The 14154-nt window shown below is 41.5% G+C and overlaps 1 protein-coding gene across 1 annotated transcript in view; it reads left to right on the top strand.

Moving 5' to 3' along the window:
• Positions 1-14154, top strand: part of FNDC3B (fibronectin type III domain containing 3B) — a 187696-nt gene that overhangs the window by 24169 nt on the left and 149373 nt on the right. Inside the window, exon 2 of the mRNA XM_058811847.1 lies at positions 13652-13790. Within this exon, the coding sequence (XP_058667830.1) occupies positions 13680-13790 (111 nt within the window). The 5' untranslated portion in view covers positions 13652-13679. The remainder of the gene's footprint in view (positions 1-13651; positions 13791-14154) is intronic.

The raw sequence follows: 14154 nt of genomic DNA, 5'->3' as shown, positions 1-14154 counted from the left end.
GTAGTTCTGCATTACCAGTTTGCCAGTGACTGAGTAACTTGATGACAAATGTAGATCCCTGTTACAGTATCAGTTTCAGGTCTGACAGCTGGTGTGTATAATGTTTTACTGCACTACATTTCTTTTCCTGTGCTGATTCTTCCTTGAGGGAATGGTGACTTCTGAGAGTGAAATTCCAGTCTGTTAGCTGGTCTAAAAATCCTACTGGCTCATCAGCTGAGTATCTGTGATGTTGGATACCTCCACATTTCTGCATTTTTTGAAATCAGCTTTCTGTTAATCTTCAGGAATTCTTAATCCTCAGTGATGCTTCAGTATTAATGCTGTAAGCAGAATGCAGTCAGGGATTGTACAACTGCCTTTTCTTTGTTTATTATTAGCCCAAGTACTCTGTCTACAGATAGGAGGCTCAACCCACTACTGTTTGTCATAAGAAGTAAATTACTAGTAACAGACTGACTTTCCTTAATTTGATCAGTTCAAGAAGTGTTCAAAAAAAGCCTTGAAGACTAATGTACCTTGACATGTTTCTTAATAATAAACATGTTACAATCTGCTCAATTTAGATTAATATGGGTAGCTCATCTGTTAGTTCAGACCAAGTACTCTTTCGAGATTTCTATACTACTGATGTATGTTCATGAGAAGAAGGGAAAATCAGAGCATCTCTTCAGCTTCAGATTTAAAGACAAAAGTTGCAACAAGCTGAGGTTCTGATGGAATTAGTAATAAATCTTGTTCTGCACTTCCTTGAATAGAGAATATGCTAAGGGTAAAGCAGCTGGTAGTTGTGCTGAATTTCACAGCACTAACTTGTGAGTATTTAAAACTGTGGTGCACAGTGATGACTTTGTGCAGAGCTGTAGCACTGATTTAGATGTGCTGTGCTCTGTCAGGCTCTGTGAGCTGTGAGGTACCTCTGGCACCTGTGGGATGGTGAGGGGCAATCTGTGATTTAGATTGTTCATAGCAGGGCTTGATGCAGCAGCACCTGGGAACGCAGAGCAAGGTTAGAGAAAAATCAAACTGTTGAAGTTGCATCTGGGGTGATGGGAAAAAATAGTCCAGATTCATTAAGGATGAGGGTATTTCCTTAGTGAGCACTGGGAGGAGGATGAGGCACTGAACAAGTGTTTGGTTTTGTGGGTTTCTCTGCAGCATGCACCTCTGCTCATGCTCTCACCAGCAGGTTAAACCTCCCCTGAACACCCAGGCTGTTCTCCTGTACCAACCTGGAGGTATGATTAGGGACTGGAGAGAGAAATGGGAGGAGGAATATGTTCACATGAGAGAGAGTGTGGGAGTGCATTTTTTTTTTTTTCAACATGGGTCTATTACTTTTGGGAATATTTATAAAAATTGTTGCATGGACATGTCATCTTCCTCCCCTGCCCCAAGAGTAATATGCCATGGTGTAGGTAGAGAATAATATCAGTTTTACTTATTTTTTTAAACCCGATATTGGCATGTTAAATGATGACAAAGTGTCCTCCCCGTGGAAATGGGGAACAAATGTAATCTGCTTGAATCTCTGGATCTGTGAAGCCTTCAGCTGGGAGAACAACTGGTGTTAATGGGTAGGTGTTTGCCACTGATTAACTGTGTACTGCATTGTTAAGGTGGGTATCTGTGTGGGCTCTGTGCTGCCAAAATGTGACTGAACTGGGTCAGAATGTAAATATTAAAGAGTTGAGATTGTGCCGTACTTTCGGTGATAACACCTGGGTGTTCCAGCTTATTCACACAGACTGAGTATGCCTCCATAGAGCTCCCTGGGAGTAAAACCTTGTTGGGTCATGTGTCAGTTAGATCATTCAGGTAAAATTGAGCACAACTAAATTTGACTGGGAAAGCTTTTTTCCTTGCTCAAGTCCTGTGCTAATGTGGTCAAAACCCTAGAGGCAAACTCCTGCATTTGCTGATATTCTGATCTTTCTGCCCCCACTGTCAAAAAAGAGCTGCTGTCAAGCCACATCGAATTTTTCAATTTATTTATATACGTATATACTATATTTGACCTCGACTCAGTGTAAGTCTTTGCTCCATCAGGATTTCTATGAATTTTTCTTGCAGTAGGCAAAGTGAGATGCATGTCCAATGAAATGCAAAGGCTGTCAGGGCATGTGGTGGTAAAATGCTTTATATTTATGAAAGATACTGTAGGGAAAAACCTCCAGAGAATTAGCCTTTCTTGTAGTTTCAGTGTTTTTTATCACTTGGCTTTCTTCCAGTTGAGTTATGAGATGGGTTTTCTTATATTTGAAAGACTTGGGTGTTTTGTTCTCACCTGTTTATTGAAATTCTGTGGGTGAAGTATATATTTGTATCTTTTCCCCAACCCCCCAAAACTGCTTGCTGTTAAGGTAGTTTTCCCCACTCCTGTATGCTAACCAAACTCATTTCTTGAAATTCAGCTTTACATATTTTGGGATGCAAGGCTTATTTTTTTCTGTGCCTTTCTGAAATACTTTAATTTTTGAATTCTAGCTAGAATTATAAATGAAAAATTCATCGGAGAACGTGGTAGGGGCTTTTTAAAATTGTCTTCCCAGAAAGCTGAAATCCTGTGAATGGTTATTGCTAAAGAGTTTGTGTAACAAGACTCAAAGATAAGCTCTGCTTTATTGATGATGAATTCATTGCTGCTAGTCTGCCCTGAGCTTGTACAATGGATCCTACCCCATGTTATAAAGTGGCAAAGAGGTTGTTTATGCCAGCCTGGGAAACAGATGAAGTTGGAATGGTGTGGTGCATCCATGGGACTGGGGATGCTGTTACAGGGCCAGGGAGAGGGAAGGATAAACTCTGGTGTCTCACAGAGCAGTAATAAAAGTGCATCTGTCTTAAAAAGTCACAAACTTTTTTTTTCCTCGTGACAAACCTTAGTAAGACCAACCTCTACAGAGAACAGCTTGGAGCAGGCTGCCCAGGGAAGTGGTGGAGACACCAGCCCTGCAGGCACTGAAAAGATGTGTAAATATGGCATGTAAGGACATGGTTTAATGGTAGAAGTGGAACTGCTCAGTTAGCAGTTGGACCCAGTGGTCTTAATGGTCTTTTCCAACCTGAACAATTCGTATTTTTTCTTTCTGTGGTTTTCTTTTCTGTATTCGAATAGACTCTCGACTCCTGCACCTCTAAAATTTTGTAACTGGTTACAGAAATTAATTTCTCTAAGTGTAACAAGGACAAATGAAACTTCAGGTACGTGTGACATGAAGCTTGAAAGTTTGTTTTGCTTTCTGCTGCTTGTCTATTTAAGTTTTTTTGCTTGACTGGAATTTTGTCATCTAAAGGATTTGGAAAGTTCACTTGAGCTTCAAGGGTTTAATTAGCTTCATTGGAGCTGTGTGTGCTTGTATCAATAGGGAAATATAAAAAAGAATGACTGTCCCCTTTTTGATTAAATACAAACTTGGCATTAAAAAAAATTCAGTCTGCAGGAATTTACTTTCCTTTATTTAGCTCACCTTGGTTCTTATTATTGGCTCATATATATATATATATATATATATATATATACTTTCCACAGCTTTCTTTGAAGCCCCTTAGTATTACTGCTCATACCTGAAAGCTGTAAGCTGTAGTACCAAAGTCAATAGGTGAAATATTAGGAAACTTTAATTAACAAAGACTTGTAACTTATTAATGAGTAACCCCTGTAACTGGTGGGATTGGGGCTGCTCTCTTTTGACTTCACCCAGGGTGGGAAGAGCATCTGTCCTGCTGGCACCATGCCTTGAGCCTGCCTTTCAACCAGCACCTCTGGGTTTGGTGTAGGTTTAAGTGCTGTAGGTTTCCCAATTCATAAGACAAGCTGTTCAATACTTAAGTGTATTTATTGTTATCAAAGACCAATACAATTTATGGAGAATCATTTTCATCTTTCCCATTGCCTGAATGATTTGGCTGAGTATGGGAATGCATTTAGGAGGGTGAGGATTAACACTGAAAGTGGATATGGACCCCCTGAGTGCTGGGACACCCCACTGGATTCTCCTTTCTGTATAAACAGAACTTTGTTTCTCCTCCAGTCTGTGTTACAAACTGTGCCCCACTTCAGACAGGTGGCAAACCCCAAAGGTTTTCCGTTTTAAACCATTTAATCAATAACCTGAGCTTTCTAGCTGCAGCAGGTGACGCATTCAGCACAGCATTTTCTGTCTAAATAGAGACTCATTGTCTCCCCACCCTAAAGAAAGCAACCTGCCTGGTATTGTGCATTTAGAGATTTAGGGTTTTTTCGTTCATTGATGGTTTATTATCATTGGAGATAAAAATCTGATGCCCGGAGTGGGAGAGACTTCTTTCCTGTAAGGTCCTGGATACCAAAATTATTCAGTCAAAAATGGAACAATGACTTGACTTTGTGAGTGTGGTTTCTCTTTTGCTGGTGAGTTTCAGGTCTTTGTTTAATGTGAATTCCTGTCTATCTCCAGTTAGAAGAAGCCTTCATAGGTGGCATACTGTCTTCATTTTCATGAAGCAGTTCAGAAAAGTAGATAAATCCTGATAAATGTACTTAATGCTGTGTGAAAGTGATGGTGTATTAATATTTTTTCTCTTGATGCTGGAAAGTTATGGCGTGGTGGAGTTTGGGTGGTGGGTCTTGGGTTGGTTTCCTTGTTACTGGTGTGGTTTAAGCGCTTGGATTTTTCAGGTCTTTGTTTAATGTAAATTCCTGTCTCTCTCCAATTAGGAGAAGCCTTCATAGGTGGCACACTGTCTTCATTTTCATGACACAGTTCAGAAAAGTAGATAAATCCTGAAAAATGTGCTTAATGCTGTGTGAAAGTGAGGGATGGTGTAATAAAACTTTTGATGCTGGAAAGTTATGGCATGTTGGAGTTTGGATGGTGGGTCTCAGGTTGGTTTCCTTGTTACTGGTGTGGTTTGAGCGCTTGGGTTTTGTGAGCAGGATGACAATGAGGGGCTCAGCTTTCCTCCTCCATGAGAAAGCTCTGGGGCAGCCTTGCAGAGGTGCTGCCCCGTGTGAATGCTGCTCCTGACTCCCAGGGAGGAATGGGAGATCTCTGCGGAGCTCTTTCCCACAATAACACAATGAGCCACTTTGTCAGCCCGGAGTCAGGTTAGCGGGGAATGGCGACAGCAGCCCAGTTTGTGTTGCACAGAGGTGTGCTGAGACCTTGTTGGAAATGGGATTTGGTATGCAGGCTTTTCAAGAGCTGCAGATTGATATGGTAGATAGCCTTTTTTTTTATTTTTTTCTCTCCTGCCTCGTAGTTTAATTAGGGGTAAAAAAAAATAAATAATCCCCACCCCATTGATTCCACTAGATTCCCCATTGCACAGGAACTCCAGGAGAGATAACCAAGGTCTTTGTGGTATTATTGCAGAGAGATTATTATTTGAGAGAGCAGAGTGGAAGGGGAGGGTATTTATCGACAAATGCTGTGCTTATCAACCTGTAACCATGATTAATACTTTGGCTATTAAGTGGAGGAAGAAAGCAAATAGATGAAGCATACCTGTGCCTTATCTGACTTTCACCTTTGTGCAAGAATGTCTCTTTGCATAGAGGTTCTGCCCGTGTCCCTGGGCACGTTCCTGGGCTTGCAGCCCTGATCTGGGGGAATTCAGGACTTAATAAAAGTATTACAAGTGTAAAGATGTGCTCTAGTGCAAATGTTTGCAGGATCAGGGCCCAATTTGTAGACAGATGTGGGTCTGGGTTGAAGGGAGTTTCTCCTCCTCACACAAATTGCTTCAAGCAAATAGAAGGTTATTCCAAATGTGTTTAAACTTACTGAAGATCTTGCTAGAGTGTGTGAATTTTACTTGCAAATTGCTTTTGTCAGAAGCAGTGCAGAGTACAGAGAACCTGGAAAGGGTGATCATTCAGTTAGGAAGTGTGCAGTTTGTCTCTGCTGCGTAGATTGGCTCTCTGCACTTAGGGGACCAATTTGTGTGCTGGGTGTCCCAGTTTGTGGAGGGAGGGCTGCTGGGCCACTGTCATCCTCCTCTCCTTGCCCTGGCAATGGGGCACCACAGCTGGAGGAGCTATGTGCTTTCCTGACCTGTGGAAGGGCAGATGTCATCAGAGAATCACAAGAGTGGTTTGGGTTGGAAGGAATCTTAAATCTTCTCATTCCACCCCTTGCCATGGGCAGGATGCCTTCCACTATCCCAGGTTGCTCCAAGCCCTCTCCAGCCTGGCCTTGGACATTTCCAGGGATCCAGGGACAGTCTGTGCCAGGGCCTCACCACACTCAGATGGAAGAATTTCTTCCTAATTATATAATCTAGGTCTACTCCTGACTTGTGATCTGGAAAAGCACAGATATGTTGAGTGTGGTTGGGAGAGTGTGTTGTACAGTTGGCAATTAAACAGCTCCCAGAACTCTCTTAACTCAGCTGTCTCTGAGGGTGGACAAGCAGCAACAAATTAGCTTGAAATGTTAATTGCTGTTTGTATTTTTGGAAGTGCATAAGATAATTTCCCTTGAAAAGAGAAAAAAGTTTGAAGTAGTTGCTATTTTAAAGCCGAGTTGTGCCAAAAACAACACTACCAAAAATATTGGGGGGAAAAAAGGAATTGGCCACTATTGTGCAAGAGGAGTTAAATTCAGCCTATGGCTGCTTAGAAGAATTAGTGTGAAATGGTGTGAGAATTGTGTGCTTGAAAACTTCTCTATTTTTGCAGCTACATCCCTCATGACTCCCTTTATCCGTTGTGATTAATACGGAGGAAGGTGAGGAAAGAAAGGTGTGAGAACAAAGAAGGAAAGGAATATAAATAGCAAATATGACTGACTTAATTTTCAGATTGAAGAAGCAGCACAGAAAAACCCACATGGTGAGAGTGAGTTGTACACAAGTTGTCTCTGCAGCTTGCTGTAGCCGTGGTGTGTTTGCATGTTTTGGAATTGATTTTTGAGCAGCAGATGAATTTGCTGCTCTAATATTATTTGCAGAAGTGAGAATGCTGTGGAACCATTGGATTAGCTTGTCTGCCTGTGGCTTTCTGCTCAGCCATATCTAATATAAGCCTAATAAAAATTTTGATAGGCCTGTTTCACCCGTGGTGTATTTTATTCCCTTAAATGTAGTTACACCAGGTTTGCACATGAATGTGATGGCCCTCTGGCACTGCACACCCCAGGCGTGGGTGGTGCTGGGAGGAAGGCAATCTTGCTTTTCCTACATGAGTTTTCACAAGGTTTCCCCCTGGAAAACCAAGGGGGAAAACCCCTAGTGGGGTGAGGTTTTCCTTTGGTAGAAGACTCCTTTGTGTGCCAGGCTGCTTTATTCCAGTTGTTTCATCAGAGCTATTATCTGCTGATTAGTTGTACTTGCCCTGTGAAATAAGACACTTGCTGCATGATGCAGTTTGACCTGATATCCATATTCCTGATGCTCTTTTCTGGTACGTATTTGAAGTTATTTGGTTATTCCATTTCTTCCTAGGGTTAAGCTAGGAACAAATTCTTAGTAGTTTTTCTGTTCCTGAATGACAAACATTTCCTATGAGGGGTGTGCAGCTGGTTACAGCACAAATTTGTTGTTCTTTAAGATAACGGAGTTTCAAGCCTGGAAAATTTGAGGTCAAATTTTAGGTCTAAATAAATGCAAACTACTGAAAATCTTCATATCGTTACCCTCTGGATTGCTGCCTTGGGAATCTAACCAGTGTGGGGAAAAAAACAACGTTAACTTTCCTTGATCCTGCACGGAATTGAACACTGCTGATAATTCCATCTTCAGAGATGGAATTTACCACGCACGTTGAAATCTGTTGTTGTTTAAGTAAACTAGAGGGGAATAAACCCACTGATTAATGGCAGTGGTTAAGTTTTGAGAGGATGTTTATGCTTTTCAGCTTGCTGGAGATAGGATCCAGCTACTGTGGCCTTTTTCTGTGAAATGGCACAGAGAGCAAGCAGCAGGCATTTCACTACCTCTTCATAAAATGCCAGTGGACTGTGTGTATGTATTCCCTCTAATCTGTTTTCTTTTGTCATAACAGATTTTTAGAATTGCATGTATTTCTTCAAAATTGTTATGAAGAAGCCCGGCTGTTTGGGTGCTTCCAAATTAATCTACTGTGTTTGTAATTAAACAGAGAAGGAATGTGTTCAGGTTTCAGTGGTGCTGCAGACGGATGTGATTTAACTAAACTAATGAAGGCACATCAGACAAGACAAATTCCAGACTGTTTGTGCCTTGACCAGCCATCTGTGCACATACCTCCAGGTACTGCTCATGTCTCAAGAGGCTTTTCTACATGAACAATTATTACCACTCCTCTTTGAATTGGAGTGGCAAGCCATGGCAGGAGTCTCCTGAAAGCAGCTATATTTACCACTCTGCTTTTCAGTGAAAAATAGAATTGTGATATGTATGTTTTAATTAATCCTGAATTTCAACGTGTGCTGTACAAAATACAGTAGGAAAATGGGGCAGTGTGAGAGTTTTGGCATCTCTTGCACATGAATTCCAGCATCAGCAGGAATGTGCAGAAGGAGCACTCCTCATTCAGAGCCTTCCTAGTGGGTTGTAGATCCATATTAAATTCTTAGTGTCTGGGAATATGTGTGCACAAATAAGACTGTGTATACATATTCTCCTTGTACTAGCAATTTTTTTCCTAGTTATTTTTCTTTCTTATTCAAAAGGTTATTCAAAATTGCTCTGGACAACCAGCCATTTCTTCAGCTATGTAATAACCAGCAGTAACATGATTTGACATGCCAGACTTTGATAGGATTCTTCAATTGCACGTATAATGTCCTGGAAAATAGCAAATAATTTCAGGACTATTTCTCTTTATGGAAGAAGAATAAGATATGCTGCAGGTAATGGCTTCTGTGAATACTCAATGACTTTTTTAAAAAAAATCTCATTATGTTTTACTGTCTATCTTTTCCAAAGTGAGTTTTTGTCTAGAAATATTTGAGTCTTCCCTATTTTCAGGGCATGTGTTTCTGAAGATGTATTTAACTTCTCAGTGTGCCAGGTGGGACTCCCTCTGACACGAACCAATGATTCCGTACACATCTTTTAACCATGGCAAAGCCCTTTTTAGCAATTCCTCCTGCCTCTTGTCCTGGTTATAACAACACAAGTGTTTGAGGGTTGGTGCAGTGCAGTGGATGGGGACCCCTCCTGTGTTCACATCAGCTGTGCAGGCCATGCTGGAGGTTTTGGGCTGGCCATGCTGTCAGGATGTGGTTTGGAGGATGCAGATCAGATGTCACAAATCCTTTTCCTTTTGGGTCAGAGAACTGCCAATTTCTGGGCATCCTCACTGCAGAACCTGCTCTGCCAGAGACAATGTCTGGCCCGGGGAGGAGGAACAGTTGCCTTGTGGCTGCTGGTCAGCAGGGCACTTATCAACAGACTTTGGCTTTTGATAACACCAGAACTGGCCTGGCCCGTGGCTGTAAAGGGCTAAGTGGGTTCCTGTAGTACGTGTATTAAAGGAGTATATTGGACTGTGTAACCCTGTGTGTGCCATCTGTGTGTGAACTTTGTCATGGGGAAGTGGCAAGGGTTTTTTTGGTTTGGTTTTTTTTTTTTCAGGCTGGAAAGAGAAAATTCTTCTATTTTAAGTTTATACTTGTGTGCGTTTCAAGTATTTTTTTTTAATCAAGGCTAGGATTGAATATGGTGTAGCTTTTTATTCTTTTTGCAGTGTGTTCTCTTCTAGTCAGGCAGAATACCCCTAAATATGCACTGCAGGAGTAAAATGTGTGTTTAGCACTGAATTTTAGTTGTATATTAAATAAACCTGGGTATGTGGCTCTACTTAGTATTGAAAACTCTCTGTCCTTGCCGAAGTACAACTTCTGTAATTCCAGATGATTGTGATAAAAAAGCAGAACACTTTGTTCAGGAACTTTTAATGGTCTGCTGCAGGGAAATAAAAATCCAGTCTTTGCAAAGAACAGTCACAGGACTCAATATTCACAACTCCTCTTGCCTCTGCCAGGTTCTCTGCATTCGTCTGCCATAGCTGGAAGAGGTTCTTTGGCTTTGTAGAATACAGAAGGTAGGAAGAAAATCACAGAAAGAAAAATGTTCTTGGCTTCCAGCCCTATAAATAAGCATGGGTGAAGAAACCTTCTAGGAAAAGTAGAATTGGGTATCTTGATGTGGTTCACACTGCTTTAGGAATTTCAGGAAAACTGACGTAACCTGTTGGGTCACGTTGTTTGACCATACATGGACATTGGGTTTTAGATAGTTACACTTCATTCTTCTGTGTGTTTTAGTTTTCTCTCTGGTGTCATGTGCAACTAATTTATGTATTGCTAATTCACATATTGAATTAATTTAAGGAAATGGAGTCATCTCGGGGATCAGTAGAAGGCTGCGGTACTGAATTGAAAATCAAGTTTGCAACAGTAACTTGCAGACATCAAAAGATTTGGAAGTTTTGTTTGGGGACAGAGACATCAGACTTGGATGGTTGTTTCTTCCTTGCTCCGCAGCAAAGTGGAAAGCTGTGATTTCCATATTCCTGGAGGAAGCTAGACAGGGAGATGCAGCCTCTCACTCCTTGTTGGCGTTGTTGTGACCTGTCCCAGCCAAACCTAGGGAATGTAGACGCACAGGAAATATCTTTTTAAAATTTAAATATAGTCATCTTTCTAGACAAAACCCCAAATTTGAGTTAGTACCTGAAAAAAAGGGCTGTGGGTTAGTATTTGGCAGTTCATATTTTAGCTAAGGAAGAATTCTCATATCCTGGAATGTGACCTGGCTCTTTGAGCCGTGTCTGGTGTTTTCTTCTATTGATGTTCCCAATTTGCAGGGAGAAAAGAAATTCATTCAGACCTCACTTTCTTTGTATTAATCAGCTTTGCATCCCCGGAGGGAGGAGGAGCAGTGGACTTTAGGAGGGGTGTGAAAGCACAGCTAATAAATCTGTTTTAAGTAGGATGGGTGAACAAATAAGCTCAAGAAGTGTGTGAGGCCCGTGTTTCCAAAGGGTTTGGCTTTGCAGTGATGTCTGCCAGCCTCATGGTAGATGTCCTCACTCTGCCTGGAGTACATCTTTGTGAAATAATGCCAAAATTCCTGCCAGTGGCTGTGCCTTGTAGGCAGCACTGCTGCTGGTATCATCTCTGGTGAGGTGGTACCACACCTGACAAATAGAGGAAGCCCTTTTTATTTATGTTTTCTTTTTCTTTTTGTTTTCTCCTTTCAAGTGAAGCAAGCGTAGACACGGCTGTAGTGACAAACCATTAATAAAGCAAAAGGAATGTAGCTGCAACACTTGAAATAATGACACGTAGCAAATAAATGTCAACATCTCCGTTGTTGTGCCTGGAATGGAATATTACTTGGAAAATATGTTGCTTCAAGCTACAGTATGGGTTTTTTTCCTCAAGAAAATAGTATCAGTGTGATGTTTAAACAGTTAAAGCTTGGCTTTTGGATTCAGACTAAATGAACGTGTCATTTGTTTGGGGATTGGGGTTTTGTTTTAATGGGTTTAAAATGGTTTCTATGAATGTTTTGTTCTTTACAAATGAACTTTGAATGTGAATATATACATTTGCACACAGGACAACTATAGATGCATAAATAACTGCATGTATAGCCAGAATAGTTGGAGGTACAGCTGGCTATTGACTAAATCAGTCTGTTTCCTGAAAGCTGTTCATTCATGTGCTCTCTGGTGTTCATTATTGGGCTCTTTCAGTCCTTTTCTTAATCTCAAGCAGTTAAGAAATGGCTCAAAATCTCACATACTCTCTTTTTCCTTGGTAAACAAACAGAACCCCCAAAAAGTGAAGTTACACTGCCCCGCTCCCCCTCTTCTACCCCCAAATCCCAACACCTGTGAATATTGTTGTTGGACTCAGATGTTTCTCAAAATTACAACCTGAAACTGTGGAGTAATGAGAAGCAAAAGCTTTAGGATGTACCATCTCAACAACAGCTGTGTCCCAGGCTTCTGGAGAGCTTCTGTTCTGTAATTGAGTCTTGGATAAAAGGAGGGATTTAATTTAAAGGTGGATGAAAATACATTGCCTCTGTTTATGTCTTGCTGAAGTGATGATTAGAACAGTGGTGTTTTCTCACAGCTGAGAACAGTGGAAAGAGCTGTGAGAGTTGTGCTAAATTTGGTGCTGAGTTCAATTAAAATGCTGGTCTTTAGCTGTGTGGCTGGAGGTCACATTGCTGGGTTTGCACACCTTCTGGAAAATAAATGTACTTTCAATCTTCTGGTTCCCCTTTGAAGTGAAGGGGTCCATTTGATGACAGTGAAAGGATAAGACACGTGATTCAGTCTGTGTGGGCACTGCCATCACTTGTAAATCACACAAGTGCTTTTCCTCAGGAGCTGGAGGAGCTGCTCTTGGTCAGGCTGGTGTTTCTGGTCATGAGGCTGTGCCGGTGATGGGATTGCAAAGAGCTCTGGAAGAGGTTGATGAAAATGAAGACAGTGTATTTCAACTAAAGTAATAATTTAGTTGTTAAACTAAAAAACAAAATAAAAAAAAAAAGTCCAACAGTATTTGGGGCCAAGGAGATATAAGATATGCAACATCCAGCATCCATGGAATGGGATGCTCCAGCCCTGGTGAGGCTGGCTCAGTCCTTCATCCCCTCTGAAGCAGCTGAGTTAAACTCCTGGTTTATGGCTCTTTAGTTATGCCCCATGCTCTTTGCCAAAAATTCCTCTTTCTGTACTCTGGAGTACTCTGATGATCTTGTGCCAGCTGATCACCTATGCTGCCAGCGAAGTCACAGCATTTTTTTTTTTCTGACCTGAGTTTGGGATGTATATGAAATGGTTCAGGATGACATTGGGATTCTCTGGCAGGAGGTGTACTAAGGAGGCTGCTCACCCCTGGACATGTGAGGTTGCTTTGCTTTAGGAGCTGTTGTGCAGAAGTCGAGATAAGCTGTGTGATGAGATCATCCATGTTATTCACTAGAGCTGTGTTATTGCCCCATAAACCAGCATGATGATACCCTTAACACTGAATTAAGACTTATTTTTACAGGGCAGCTTCTCATGGCTTTACTGATGCTCGTGTATCACATCAGTTAGCTGTGAGAGGGGGAGGGTGTGCTGGAAGTGATGTGTGATTTTTCACAAATCCTTACGTGATGTCTTCATTTTCTGTTGCCCTTCCTAGAACGGGGTGTTCAGAACATTGGGATGTGCTGTCCCTCCTGCTCCAGCAGAACTCTTAATCCTTTTGGGTCGTGATTAAGTGCAAGTCAGGTGTCTGGTCTGTGTTTTGTAGTGGCAGTTCCCACTGTTTACAGGGCCCTAGAAAGAAAATAAAGATGTTTGGCTTTGAAGTGTGGCTGTTGAGTGAAATTGCTGTAGCATCTTAACCCGTCTGGGTAATTCCAAGAGCTGTGGCAGCAAGCAGGATGGTGATTTAAGAACAAAACTCTGCGTCTTAGAACCTGCCTATTTCGGCAATGAAGGCTGAGGTTTATAACTGTGGGAAAGAGTGGAAATCTGGCTACTTGGTTTTTGGAATTCTTGCATGGAAACTTGACTTCCCATGCTCTTGTTCTAACAGTTAAAACCTGCATTCAGAGCCTTGAGCTCCTGTTACAAAACCAGGGCTCCTGCTGAAGTTCCTGAATGGCAGAACGACCTTGTGAAGTGCAGCAGGGCTTCTGCAGGGTTTTTAAATGCTGTTTTCTCTTGCAGGAAGTCCGTTGAGGAAAATTCTCCATGAATGTACGTCACAATGATGATGACCGACCAAATCCCGCTGGAGCTGCCGCCGCTGCTGAACGGGGAGGTGGCCATGATGCCCCACATCGTGAATGGCGATGGATCTCAGCAGGTCAGAAACTGCCTGCCTTAAATTAACTTATTTCTGGGTCAACAAGACGTGTTCAGTATAGGGAAGATGGTTTTCCATAGCGCTAGGGAGTGCGGAGTGTTTCCTGGGATGTAGAAATCTGCTTTTCCACTGAAAAGACTTAAAAAACAATGATTAAGGTGTACCATTAAATTGAATGGTTTTGTTTGCATGTGTGTTCATTGAAGTAAAAATAGTGGAAAATGGCTATAAATGCTGCATATTTGAGGGCTTTGCAGGAAGTTAGTCTTATCATTTAGTTGTGCTCACTCTTGTCCAGACATCTTACTAGCATTTCTGGTGAGATTTTAAGATTTTAAAAATGCTGATCTGAGAAAAAAATGGA

This window comes from Ammospiza caudacuta, chromosome 11 (assembly GCF_027887145.1).
Source record: "Ammospiza caudacuta isolate bAmmCau1 chromosome 11, bAmmCau1.pri, whole genome shotgun sequence".
NCBI classification, from domain to species: domain Eukaryota; kingdom Metazoa; phylum Chordata; class Aves; order Passeriformes; family Passerellidae; genus Ammospiza; species Ammospiza caudacuta.
This window is presented reverse-complemented; position numbering and strand designations above follow the sequence as displayed.